The following is a 14,368-nucleotide window of genomic DNA, read 5'->3' as shown; positions in this document are numbered from 1 at the left end:
CAGGCCCTCTCAAATAATGTTTTAGAGGGTCAGCTCACCACAGGCCCTCACTTACAATCTTATAGAGGGTCAGCTTACTGGCAGGCCCTCGCAAATAATGTTTTAGAGAGTCAGCTCACCAGCAGGCCCTCACCTACAATCTTTTAGAGGGTAAGCTCACCTGTAGGCCCTCGCAAATAATATTTTAGAGGGTCAGCTCACCAGCAGGCCCTCACCTACAATCTTTTAGAGGGTCAGCTCACCTGCAAGCCCTCACAAATAATGTTTTAGGTGGTCAGCTCTGCAGAAGACCCTCACCTACAATATTTTATAGGGTCAGCTCACCAGCAGGCTCTCACCTACAATATTTTAGAGGGTCAGCTCACCAGCAGGCCCTCACCTACAATCTTTTAGAGGGTCAGCTCACCAGCAGGCCCTCGCAAATAATGTTTTAGAGGGTCAGCTCACCAGCAGGTCCTCACTAACAATCTTTTAGAGGGTCACCTCCCCTGCAGGCCCTCGCAAATAATATTTTAGAGGGTTAGCTCACCAGCAGGCCCTCACCTACAATATATTAGAGGGTCAACTCACCTGCAGGCCCTCGCAAATAATGTTTTAGAGGGTCAGCTCATCAGCAGGCACTCGCCCATAATGTTTTAGGTGGTCAGCTCGGCAGCAGACCCTCACCTACAATATTTTAGAGGGTCAGCTCACCAGCAGGCCCTCATCTAAAATCTTTTAGAGGGTCAGTTCACCAGCAGGCCCTCATCTACAATCTTTTAGAGGGTCAGCTCACCTGCAGGCCCTCGCAAATAATGTTTTAGAGGGTCATCTCACCAGCAGGTCCTCACTAACAATCTTTTAGAGGGTCAGCTCCCCTGCAGGCCCTCGCAAATAATATTTTAGAGGGTCAGCTCACCAGCAGGCCCTCACCTACAATATATTAGAGGGTCAGCTCACCTGCAGGCCCTCGCAAATAATGTTTTAGAGGGTCAGCTCATCAGCATGCCCTCGCATATAATGTTTTAGATGGTTAGCTCGGCAGCAGACCCTCACCTATAATGTTGTAGATGGTCAGCTCGGCAGCAGGCCCTCGCCCCTAATGTTTTAGAGGGACACCAGTAGGTCCTTGCTCCTAATGTGTTAGGGGGTCATCAGCAGGCCATCAATCATAATTTTTCAAGGGTGTGTGTGATGCCCTCCTTTATGTGTAATAAAGGGTGTATTGGAGTGCTGGTTCCTTGTAATTTTTGGCAGCCCTTTTATTTAGTGCATAGGCTTTATGAGTATAGGAGTCCCACTACCTGAAATATTGCACCACAATGTGAATGAGGCCCTCCATTTTGTGATATACAGGTTGTATCGGAGTGGCTCTTCCTTGTAATTTTTGGCAGCACTTGCACTTTATATACAAGTAAATAAACAGGAAAGAATGTTTCCTAACAATTTTCCATTTAAAATCGATTTTATCTGCGGTTTTGTGCGTATAATTGTCAGTCTACTGAAACAAGATCGTTCCCAGCAGCAACCTGGGAGTCCAAGATGCATGCAGACATCCTCCCCATGTTGTTCCTGAACCATTTGGGTAGTGTTTTCATCAATTTCTGACTTTTTCCTATGAACCAGGCACCCTCCCCTCTTCAGAGCAGGTGGTGCCTGATTTAATGCTCGGGTTCTATCATTGACTTCCATTATACTCCGAGCACCCGAGCATCCCAATGTGTTCAGCCCGAGCACCCAAGCACTTTGTTGCTCGATCAACACTACTGACAAGGAGTAGTAGGAGGAGCAGGAGCATCTAGACCAGCAGGGAAGGACTGACAGCTCCCTTCGACTGAGGTGGTGGAGCCTTGACTGCCTGAAATCGGGTGCGTGCCCCTGGGTGATGGATCAGTTTCTGCGGCAAGCTGGACCACCACATCGGAGCCATGGTTCTTCCACGCCACTTTATAGTGACGCTGCATATGTTGACACAGGGCCGTGGCACCCTGGCCACGGTTCACCTTCTGCCCACAGATTCTACAAATGGACATGTTCATCTCCTCGGGCGGCTTAACAAGGTAGGTGATTTTACCCCCAACAATACGCACTGACTGACTGCTACCGCCGCTGCTTCTGTGAAGCCCTGCACCACTACTTTCCGGGCAGGTAGGCTCCTGCGAAGCGGGTGGTCTACCCTGGGCACGTATGGCTCCCAACCGCCCACTGCTGCCACTCTGCTGATTCCTGGCCATGCTAGTGACTTGCTGGCTCCGCCGTTGCCTCACGGGTAAGCAGCCATCCTCTTCTCCCGATGATGAGGAAGCCCCTAATTCACCCGGCTCCCAAGTGCGATCAACTACATCATTATCGAGTACTGTTTGCACATCACTGATGTCCCCCTCAATGGTCTCTGGATTAGGAGCCTGACCACTCGCAACACCAGCTCCTACGCAACGTATAGTGGAGCTGAGTCCACAGCATATAATATTTATTTGACTGAGGGAACAGAAAAGGACAGAGGCAGGTTGAAGACAGGTGAGGACACAGGCCATGCCAACTAAGGGTTGTGTCTGACGAACCCACCAACTCTTGGCTGTTGGTGTCTGATGTCACTTGAGACGAAGTGGATGACCGAGTCAACCATTCAGGAACCCCTGGTTTGCTGCTCAAGACACGACCGCTAGATGACACCGGGAGCTCAGGCCTCTTGCTGCGACTCCTGCTGCCACGACCCCTTACTCTGCTGCGACCTGTGCCTGCACCAGAAACATTTAGGCCTCTGCCACTCCCCTGTGCAGGACCTGGCACTTCTCTGTCTGACGTACTGTTAGATCAAATAAATAATTAAAAAATAAATTTAAGCACCCCAAAATGCTCACTTTTCTCACTTCAGCACACAACGGCTAAAAAGCCCCTTTTTTAACCACTGATACATGCCAAAAACAGCTTTAGAACATATAACTGCACCGCTGAATGGCAGATAATATATATTTTTGTGCCACTAATACATGCCAAAAGGGGCTATAGAACATATAACTGCACAGCTAAATAGCAAATAATATATATTTTTTGTGACTAATAAATGCTAAAAAGGGCTTTAGAACATATAACTGCACATCTAAACAGCAAATAATATATTTTTTTTGTGACTAATAAATGCTAAAAAGGGCTTTAGAACAAATAACTGCACCGCTGAACAGCAAATAGTATATATTTTTTTGCCATTAATACACACCAAAAAGGGCTTAAGAATATATAACTGCAATGCTGAATGGCAAATAATATATATTTTTTGGCCACTAGTACACACCAAAAAGGGCTGCAATTTACGCACTTCACCACACAACGGCTAATAAGCCCTTTTTTCCACTAATACAAGCCCAAAAATGCTTTAGAACATATAACTGCACCGCACAAGGGCAAATAAGACATATAAATATTTCCTTGTAATAAACCCTGTTAATGTCTGTATCAAACAGCACTTGCACCCTAATAAGAACAGTTTGCTGGAATTACAGAGCTGTATATTGGCAATTTGGATCCCCAGTCAGTGCAGCAAGGTGTAATAGGATTGTTCCTATTACCCAGGCTGTAAACTCCCTTACTGTACTCTATTCTGCTTCAATGCTGTGGAATGATTCCTCCCTATTCTCTCCCTGAACTTCTATACAGCAAAATAAAAGTTTTAAAGTCTTTCCTAGCACTATCCCTAGCGCCTGCTGACGTCTCTCCCTGCACTAAGTACACTGGAAAATGGCAAATTCGAGAATTTGTGATCTCCAGTCATTATTTACTAAATAGCAAAAATCGGCAATGTAATATAATAAAAATTAGATTAGAATATTCGCGATCAACACCAAGGGGTAGGCAACTTTCCTATTGGTTGCTAGGGATGTTCCTAAGTGTCGATATTCATGATCAATTCACGATTAGAATATTCACGATCAACGCTCTTTGCAAATACGAATATATAGCACTATACACTAATCAGAGGGACATTGCTGCCAACTAATTGCTTAGCTCATGCTTGAACATCTGGGGGGAATTTCACTGTGTACAGATAATTGCTGGATGTACTACAACTCCTATTTAGTGCACAGTAAAGAGACACTTTTGTAAAGTTCAATCTGGCCTGGTTACTAACACCGCACACTAGCCATTGCACCATTTCAAGCCCTGCTTTGCACCCACATGGGCCTTTAAGGGCACATCAAAATTACCATTGGGCAGGGGCTCTTGCTACAGGGAGTGCTCTGTGGGAATAAAGGTTGCTCCTCCATCACTGCTCCGACCCCAGGGAACAACAGCCTAAGGGAGTACACTGTTACACATCATCATCAGGGCTGCTACTACTCCCATCTTCCGTTCTGACTCAGGGGCTTGCTGCAGGGCATGGTATGGTAATTGCAATAAATGGGGGCGAGTGTCCATAGACGAATACAGTCTTTAGAGGAGGACCTCTTACAGAAACAGGGAAGTGATAAAGTCCTGAATACAGAGTCTATGCACATAGGGACACATTTATTTAGACCAGAGTTTTAGACACCGGTCTTAATAAACCCCTAAGGCTACTTTCACAGTAGCGTGTTTGCTGGATCCGTCATGGTTCAGCAAAAACGCTTCCATTACTGATAATATAACCATCTGCATCCGTCATGATCAGAACCGGTTGTATTATCTTTCACATACCCAAAACGGATCCGTCATGAACTCCATTGAAAGTCAATGGGCGACGGATCCGTTTTCTATTGTGTCAGATTGTGTCTGGGAAAACAGATCCGTCCCCATTGACTTGCATTGTGGGTCATGATGGATTCGTCTACATCTGCATCCCAGGACGGAAAGCAAACCGCAGCATGCTACGGTTTGCTCTTCAATATGAGAACTGAACGGAATGCATTTTGGAGCGCTCCGTTCTGTTCAGTTACGTTTTGTTCCCATTGACAATGAATGGGGACAAAGCGGAAGTGTTTTTTTTTTTTTTTTTCCAGTATTGAGACCCTATGACGGATCTGAATACCGGAAAATATTAATGCTAGTGTGAAAGCAGCCTTAGCTGGCAGTGGTTCTGTGGGAGTTATGAAGAGGCGCCGATCCCTCCATAACTTCGGCGCATCCATCTCCAGTTCTAAATGTAAAATGGCTTCCTTGCTATCTAACATTTAGACCTTTTTCTAAGTCTAAAACAGGCATAGAAAATGGTAAGTGGAATTGGCCTGCCGGCCCGTCCCCTTCCTCGCCCACACCACGCCCGCAATTTTAGACCTGCCGTTAGCAGGCAGAAGTCACAAATAATCTGCGCATGAAATACGCCTAATTTACGCATATTTCAGCATAGTAAGTGACCCTTATAGTATATAGTGTTGTCATCTATATGTCTTATATCTGAAATATATCTTTAACTTTTCATATTTCATTGAATTCAGCTCCACTTACGTATGCCTCCCTGTCGGATATCTTCACGTTCTGCCCCATGTATGATAAACACTGGGTTCTTCTTTAATGCCTGTAAAATAAAACACACTTTTTTTTTTTTTGTCAGCAGTTCCTAAACCCAAATCATTACCTAAAAATACTTTATATTCATCGGCAAAGACATTTATACAGCACAGCTAATGAGATCACTATCGGTGGAAAGTCACATGGACATGTTCCTGCAGTGATCCACTAGGACGCTGCTAGTGGATGAAGTTGGGAGAATGTGCTGTATATTTCTGAAGATTAGGTTTGCATTGTTTTTTACTATAGACATGGGCTTTAAGCTGAAGCAATGCCTCTGAAATGCTGGGCTTGGCCTCCGCTCTGTACAGTCAGTCATAGAGCACAGTCTGAGCTTGAGTCTGACAAGCTGCTGAAGGAGTTGCATCCAGTCTTGACAATCAGAACCTGCTCGTTTGAGACCCAAAGCAGTCTCCAGTTAGTGAACCCCTGAGGTGGTGTGCAAATAAGGAACCCCTGAGCAGTGATGGCCAGTGCGCATTGTTCGCCCGCGAACATATGCGGGCTGCCATCTGTTTTCACAAGTCCGGCGAGGCACAGGTAAGCCCTTACCTGTGCCTGTGCCGCGAGCCGGTCTGAAAACAAATGCGGTCACCGGGAGCAGACAGTTCAGAGAACAGCCCGATGAAGGCCCCCCGGTGGCTGTTCTCGGAACTGCCTGCTCCCGCTGACCGCACTTGTTTTCAGACCGGCTCACGCACAGGCACAGGTAAGGGCTTACCTGTGCCTCGCCGGACGCGTGAAAAAAGATGGCAGCCCGCATATGTTCGCGGGCGAACAATGCGAACTGGCCATTACTGCCCCTGAGGTGGTTGAGCAGCTGTAAGACGGAGTGCAATGATTTAGCCTGTGAGGGTAATGCATGTTTATGGCTGCTGGACCTCACAGTCCTGGTTAGGGTACCTTTGAATTCTCGCAGCCCTTTCCTGCTTAATTTGTAGTGCTGGTTTTGGAGTTGCATCTTGTTAAAAAAAAAAAATTACATCTCAGGTGGGCTCCAAAGATAACCCCTGCTTTAGCCAGTATTCGTTGAAACTGGGCCTCCATTTTGTGTGGAGCTGTTTGTGACCTTTGCACTTCAGTAAAGACTCTCCATTTTGTTAAACTGCACTTGGTTGCCTGTCTCTTATCTTATAACTCCGCACTACGACACCATCAAGGCACCCCTCCATCCATCAGACAGGAGACACCGATAGGGTGTGCCCCAGGGAGACTGTTGCCAGTCACAACAACTAGGTGCACACCATCCCTGTGACAGCACTGGGAACGATGAAGAAGGATCCAGCCACCATGAGTGTGCGAGGGGCGGCCGTGTCCCAGGGCCCTCTATGTCGCGTCCTAGGTGTAGCAAATGCCGAGTGGTATGTTGCGGCCTATAATGTCTCTTTATGTGTGTCACGATGCTCCTACCTAGATACCGTTGGACCCCAGGCTTTGGCTCCGAAGCAATAAATAGGGGGAATAATTGAGGAATTTGAAAAAATAACTTGAGTCCAGACCCTGAGATGAAGTTCAACAGTTTTACTTGCATAAACATTTACTTGCATAAATGGTTTACAGGCTTTGTCTTGGTCCCCTCAGACTTTCTCTGGGTTGCTGTATGTGTATGAGACAATGGCGGATTCGGGGGAGAAGGGGGCAATTCCCCCCCCCCCCCCGAGAATACAGTGAGATCCAGGGGCAGACTGACCATTCCTGACCATTCGGCGGTGGTGGCAGAGGCAGGGAGAGATGAGCGCTTCCACTGTGGAAGTGCTTATCTCTATATTCATGTGATAAACGGTGCTGGGCAGGGAAGAGGCGTCTCCCTTGCCCGTTCCTCTGATAGGATACAGGCACTAGGCCTGCAGCCTATCAGAGGCTGTTGCAGGCGGCGCAATGATGTCATCGCACCGCCTGAGCCGTACAGAGCGGGACACAGGCCAGAAGAGGCCTGCATTGCATCGCAGTGTCATGGTTACTAAGGTAAGTATAAGTGTTTATTGTTTTAATTATTTTTAGTACAGTATGGCAAGAAGGGGGGTGGGGCCCTATATACTGGCACATTATGGGGGGGGCACTATGGAGAGGGGGGAAGGAGCACTATGGTGGCATCTAATGGGGGCCCTATATACTGGCACTTTATGGGGGGCATTATGGAGAAGGGGAAGGAGCACTATGGGGGCATCTAATGGGGGCACTATATACTGGCACATTATGGGGGGCACTATGGAGAAGGGAAGAAAGAGCACTATGGGGGCATTATATAGGGGCATTTAATACTGGCACCCATTTTGGTGCCACTATGGGGAAGGGGGGAGTGAAGCATTATGGGGGTATCTGTGTGGGGCAGTCTATAGGGGCATTTTATATTGCCACATTATGAAGGGCACTATCGGGACGGGGAAGAGCACTATGGGGGCATCTTCTGGGGGCACTATATAGGACAGGTAGGAGCACTATGGAGGCATCTTCTGGGGGCACTATATAGGACGGGGAGGAGCACTATAGGGGCATCTTCTGGGGGCACTATATAGTACAGGTAGGAGCACTATGGGGGCATCTTCTGGGGGCACTATATAGGACAGGGAGGAGCACTATGGGGGCATCTTCTGGGGGCACTATATAGGAGTATTTATACTGGCACAAAATATATGGCCACCTTAGCTCAACTGGGGGCACAAAGTGTTTTTTGTAGTGGCACACAGTACGGGTCATTGGATCACATGAGGGCACTCTGGCGACATTGACTCTACTGGGGGCACTAAGATGAGTTTTTTTTTTGTTTTTTTACTGCCACACAACAGAGAATTTTTGTACTGGCGCACATTATAAGGGGGCTTTATTACAACTGGGGGACTATGGGAGCATTATTACTTCTGGAACACAATTACTGTTGGGGCACTGTAGGAGCACTATTACTACTAAGTGCACTCTGGCACAGAATTATTACTATTGTTGTGATTTTGGGGAGCACTATTACTGTGGGGGAGCCCTGGCACAGTATCAGCTTAGCACAGTTATTTTTGGAGGACATTATGTTTACACTATTCGTGTCAGGGGCACTATTTGCTGGGTGCAGTTATTTTTTAGAGAATTGTGTTCCAATAATTATTATTGAAGGGGGCGCTATCTGGGTGTAACTAGTATTTTCAAGGGGTTTATCTGTTTCTACAGTATAGTTTTGGGGGACACAGCATCTCAGTATTGGGGGGCATGATAGGATGTTGAGAAGGTGGGAGGAAAAGTAGGAAACTAAGATTTCTGTCAAACTCTGCAGAGATGAAAGATGGCTGAAAGAAATCATCATGGTGGTCTGGGCTTAATGGAGAAGATGAAGAAAGAGAACATCTACATCAAATAAGACGTCACTAGATGTAAGAGGTATGGGCGTGATATATGGGTTGGGCTGTGTGTGGGTGTGGCTTGAGGGTGAGCGGAGACACAGGGGCCCCATAATCTCCTATTGCCTGGGAAAGTGCCCCTCCCGTGACCAGGCTCTGGATCCGCCACTGGTACCCGGTGACATGTATGTAGTCAGAAAACTAGCACTTCTGGAGCCTTAGGTATGCCAAGGGAAAAAGGTTTACTTAAAAGAACTGTCTGAATAAAATTGATGCACTACTGAAGATCCCTAGAGGGTGGAGCATGACACAGGAAATAATAGAGAATTGTTGGGTCCTATTCCCTCCCACCCCCACACGTCGTACATTAGGTGTAATTTATTGTAACATTGTTCAGTGCATCAGTCACATTGTATGTAATGGCTGTCTGTGAGCAGCATATTACAACACAGGATAAGGTGTTTCATATAGTTTTGTGGGGAAAGATTTAGTATAACTTGTGATTTACCAGTATCAATCCCTGCTCCTTACAATAGGTCCAGAGGGCAGTCCCACTTGGTTAGACCGCCCATCAGACTCCAATACCATCTCAAGTTATACTGAAACTAACGATATATATATATATATATATATATATATATATATATATATATATATAATTTGAAGAAAGTGAGGAAGCAGCACACTGTATAAGCAGGGGGTGCACGTCCGGCCAATGTGGACCAGCACCTAGGTCCAATGTACTAGACGTGAAAAATAGCCAGCAGCACTGCTGGCTATTTTTCACGTCCTATATATATATATATATACATATATATATATATATATATATATATATATCAATCCGCTCAGCTTCACCTGTTAAAACATGGTGTCAAAATAGCAGCACATTCAACGGGAGCAATCCGAACAGGAAGCAGTTCAGAGAATGTACAGTAATGATATCATTTCACATATTTAACTTGTTTCCTACCGCCTCCTCTAAAAAAAAAAAAAGAAAGAAGAACATACATAGACATTAGTCTTAAACAGGTTCTTACCGAAGCCCTCGTCCACACGAGCCCCTTTACGTTTTCTGACTTTGGACCATATTTGTTAAAGCCCATAGAGGCCGGAGCAGCGGGAAAAATTGGATCTTCAAATAAAGTGCCAGAGGCCAAGCATTTTGCCCTCAGTTTCTCAAAGTCTTGATCCTTAAATTTTATTGGGTTGTTGATGGAGCCAAGAGGCGCAGCTTTAGAGGCAACTCCGGACATGATGTGAAGCTCTCTGCGCTGTAGTGAATGATTATAGAGAATCCGCAGGGAGGTATTTATACTGAGTTATATGCTAAATAAAACCCTGGAGATATGGATCACACTGGTGGGGTGAGGTATCGCTGTGTTTATCTGGCTATGCACACATTTAACGATTCCTAAAAATACCTAACACCAATGTCTTATCTTTATTATTAACCCCTTCAGTACCAAGCCACTTCTCACCTTAAATCCCAGGCTGTCACTGTATGTGGTAATAACTTTGGAACGCTTTTACTTATCCAAGCCATTCTGAGATTGTTTTCTCGTGACACATTGTACTTCATGAGTCACTTTCATGTGTTAAATTTGAGTCAAAATATTTAATTTTTATTTATTAAAAATACCAAATTTAGACCTGAAAATCTACGCTAAATTACTGGCGAACAGGTTGGCGGAGATCGTCCCGTCCCTGATTGCCCCTGATCAAGTGGGTTTCGTTGCAGGTAGGCAAATCACTGACAACTCTAGAAGAGTATTACACCTTCTTGATAGAGTCAACAGTCTGCGAGTACCCACGGTGTTCCTTACGCTGGATGCCGAGAAGGCATTCGACCGAGTTAATTGGTCGTTTGCCTTCTCGGTGCTCCAAAAGATGGGATTCCCTGCTGATGTCATCAAAGCTATAGGAGCATTGTATAGGGGCCCTGCTGCTCGAGTTTTGACCAATGGGGAACTGTCAGACCCCTTTATCCTTTCAAATGGAACTAGGCAGGGATGTCCCCTATCCCCCCTCATATTTATTTTATCCTTAGAGCCGTTAGCACAAGCTATCAGACAAAATGGGAGTATCTCGGGAGTCCAGATTGGTGATAGGCAACACACTCTTTCACTATATGCGGATGACATAATCCTTTCCCTAACCAACCCGGCCGTATCCCTCCATGAGCTAAAAAAGGTCATACACACATATGGCTCTTTGTCATTTTATAAGCTTAATGAGAGCAAGTCCCAAGCCCTCCCCCTTTTTATACCCAATCATACCCTGAACCAGTTAAAACAGTCCTACTCTTGGGATTGGCAAACATCAGGAGTTCAATACCTTGGGGTCCAACTTACCCCCACTATCCCAAAATTGTACGAAGCGAATTTTCCTATTTTCCTCATAGATCTCCAAAAAGAATTGGATAACATAATGAAAACGGAGCTTTCATGGTTGGGCAGGGTGTCAGCCTTTCAGCAGCATGTGCTCCCTAAGCTTCTTTATTTGTTCAGAATTCTCCCATTGGACCTTCCCAGCTCCTTCTTTAATACTGTTAACAAACTACTGAATAAGTTTATCTGGAAGAAGGGCCCACCTCGCATCGCTAAATCAATAATGTCCAAATTTAGGAAAGTGGGGGGCCTAAATCTTCCAAATATTTTTGATTACTACCTTGCCACTAGAGTACACCAACTTAAGGAAGGGTGGGTCGCGGATAGTTCCAAACATTGGGTCCATATTGAACAGACACTTGCCCCTACCCATAATTTGAAGGCTATATTGTTAGCCTCTCTTTTCAAGGAACCATCACCACACTCCCTCCCGTATTTAATCTCTGCCTCTTTGAAAGCCTGGAAAAAATACCATGGAGGTGAGCACAAGACATCTGTTTCCATAGCAAAAATCACTCCAATAGAGGCGTTGCAATACCTTATCCCTGATCTCTCTCTAGAGGGATGGAAAAAGGAGGGAATAGTAACGGTGGCGGAGTTGCTAAATTTGGAGGATCTTGACTCCTTTGAAAACTTGCAAAAAAGGTTCAAAATACACAAAAACGACTTTTACAAGTATTTGAGAGTTCGCCACCTCTTAGCCACAAATCCTACGCTACGGGTCCATTCACATACGGAACTCCTGTGCCAATGGAACTTAACACAGTCCAAGTGGAAGGGAGTCCGTCCTCTATATACATTCTTGGGCAAGAAAAACTCATTTGTAAAAACCACACCCATTATCTCGTGGGAACAGGATCTTGGTCGCAGCATCCCCCCAGCGCAGTGGTCCACAGCTATCACATATGCAACTAAACGACTGAAATGCGTATCTCACCTTGAAGCATATTCGAAAACTCTACTCAGATGGTACTTCACCCCTCTGAAATTGAGCCGCATTTATCCTGGCTTGGCGCCGCTGTGCTGGAGGGGATGTGGGGGCAGAGGGTCCCTTATGCACATATTATGGAGCTGTCCCTTGCTAAAAGATATATGGTCTAGCATCTTCCAGCTAGTGTCAAAGTTAACGGGCCGTGAGCTAAACAGTGACCCGGCTTTGGCCTTGCTCTTTATTAACATTACAGAGATCCCATATGATTTTAGGACCATTGCCATGCACTTATTCCTAGCCACAAAGTTGGCCATAACTAGGAACTGGAAAAGTTCATCAATCCCGACTATACAGGAGATCATAAACTCAGTGGACACTACTAGGTCTTTTGAAAAAATGTTAGCACACAAAAACTTTGCGGTACGCAAATTTGAAAGGGAGTGGGCACAGTGGAGTGGTAACCCCAGTGATCAATAGATGGTCTCTAACCCCCTATAATCATATATGGTGTTTACATTGTCATTACTTACTTGCATTATCTTATGCCTTGATGTACACTCAGAAGCCTCTATATTCTACACAGAGTCTGCCTCTCTGCCTTTTCTTTATTTATTTTCTAGTTTCTCTGTCCATTTCTCCATGTTTATTCTGTAAGATCTGGTCATTGGATTGTACTGATGTTATACTAACCTATTGTACAGATGTAATCTTTGGAGTACATGATTCCACCTGGTACATGCAAACGACGCATATTAGTGTAATATAATATAACCCATTGCACGGGTGATATGTACGATCCCTCTGATCATTGTATTTTCTTGGATTTAGAAAGAAATCTCAATAAAGATATATTGAAAGATAAAAATACCAAATTTACCCAAAATTTTGAAAAATGTAAATTTCTCTACTTTTAAAACAGATAGTGATACCTCCTAAAATAGATATTACTTTACATTTCCCATATGTCTACTTCATATTTGGATCATTTTATAAATGACATTTTATTTTTTGGGGATATTAAAAGGTTTAGAAATAGATCTTGAAATTTTTCAGAAAATGTCAAAAACCCACTTTAAGGACCAGTTCAGGTCTGAAGTCGCTTTGTGGCTCTTACGGAACAGAAACCACCCATAAATGGCCCCATATTAGAAACTACACACCTTAAGGTATTCAAAACTGATTTTACAAACTTTCTTAACCCTTTAGCTGTTCTACAAGAATTAAAGGAAAATGCAGATGAAATTTCAGAAAGCAAGGGTTAACAGCCAAACAAAACTCAATATTTATTGCCCTGATTCTGTAGTTGTCACCCCATATGTGGTTGTAAACTGCTGTATGGGCACATGGCAGGGCGAAGAAGGAAAGGAACGCCATATGGTCTTTGGAGGGCAGATTTCACCGGGATAATTTTAAGTTGCCATGATCACATTTGAAGACCCCCTGATGCACCCCTAGAGTAGAAATGCCAAAAAGACACCATTTTGGAAACTATTGGATAAGGTGGCAGTTTTATTGGTACTATTTTAGGGTACATATGATTTTTGGTTGCTCTATATTACACTTTTTGTGAGGCAAGGTAACAAAAATTTGCTGTTTTGGCACCCTTTGTTTGTTATTTACAAAGTTCATCTGATGGGTTAGATCATGTGGTATTTTTATAGAGCAGGTTGTTATGGACATCAAATATGACAATCAAAATTATTTTTTAGTGTCTCCACATTCTGAAAGCCATAGTTTATTTTCTAATTTTTGGGCGACTGTCTTATGTAGGGGCTCATTTTTTTTGTATCAGATGATGGTTTGATTGGTACCATTTTAGGGTGCATATGACTTTTTGATCGCTTGGTATTACACTTTTTGTGATAGAAGGTGACAAAAAATGGCTTTTTATACAGTTTTTATCTTATTTTCTTTACGGTGTTCACCTGAGGGGTTAGTTCATGTGATATTTTTATACAGCAGTTTCTTCCGGATGCGGCAATACCTAATATGTATACTTTTTTTATTTATTTAAGTTTTACACAATAACAGCATTTTTTTAACAAAAAAAAATAATGTTTTAGTGCAGGGGTGGTCAACCTTACAGACACAAATAGCCTAAAAAACAACTTACTGTATGACTACCAGGAGCCACAAGCTATACATTTACACACGAGTCACTGTATTTTTCGCTCTACAAGATGCACCTAGGTTTTCATACAGAAAACTAAGAGAATACAAATATTTTTCATCTGATCTGAGGTCTGATAAAAATATTTTTTTTC

The 14,368-nt window shown here is 44.2% G+C and overlaps 1 protein-coding gene across 1 annotated transcript in view; it reads right to left on the bottom strand.

Annotated features, from left to right (window-relative positions):
* The window catches only part of LOC122924301 (calpain-2 catalytic subunit-like), a 66,376-nt gene extending 56,295 nt beyond the window's left edge, over positions 1–10,081 (bottom strand). Inside the window, exons 1-2 of the mRNA XM_044275253.1 lie at positions 9,824–10,081; positions 5,398–5,467 (exon numbers count right to left, since the gene is read on the bottom strand). Coding sequence (XP_044131188.1) covers positions 5,398–5,467; positions 9,824–10,039 — 286 coding nt within the window. The 5' untranslated portion in view covers positions 10,040–10,081. The remainder of the gene's footprint in view (positions 1–5,397; positions 5,468–9,823) is intronic.
* Between the last annotated feature and the right edge of the window lie 4,287 nt (positions 10,082–14,368).

This window comes from Bufo gargarizans, unplaced genomic scaffold (assembly GCF_014858855.1).
Source record: "Bufo gargarizans isolate SCDJY-AF-19 unplaced genomic scaffold, ASM1485885v1 original_scaffold_998_pilon, whole genome shotgun sequence".
Taxonomy (NCBI): domain Eukaryota; kingdom Metazoa; phylum Chordata; class Amphibia; order Anura; family Bufonidae; genus Bufo; species Bufo gargarizans.
Note: the sequence above shows the minus strand (reverse complement) of the source record. Positions and strands in the feature narration are given on the sequence as shown.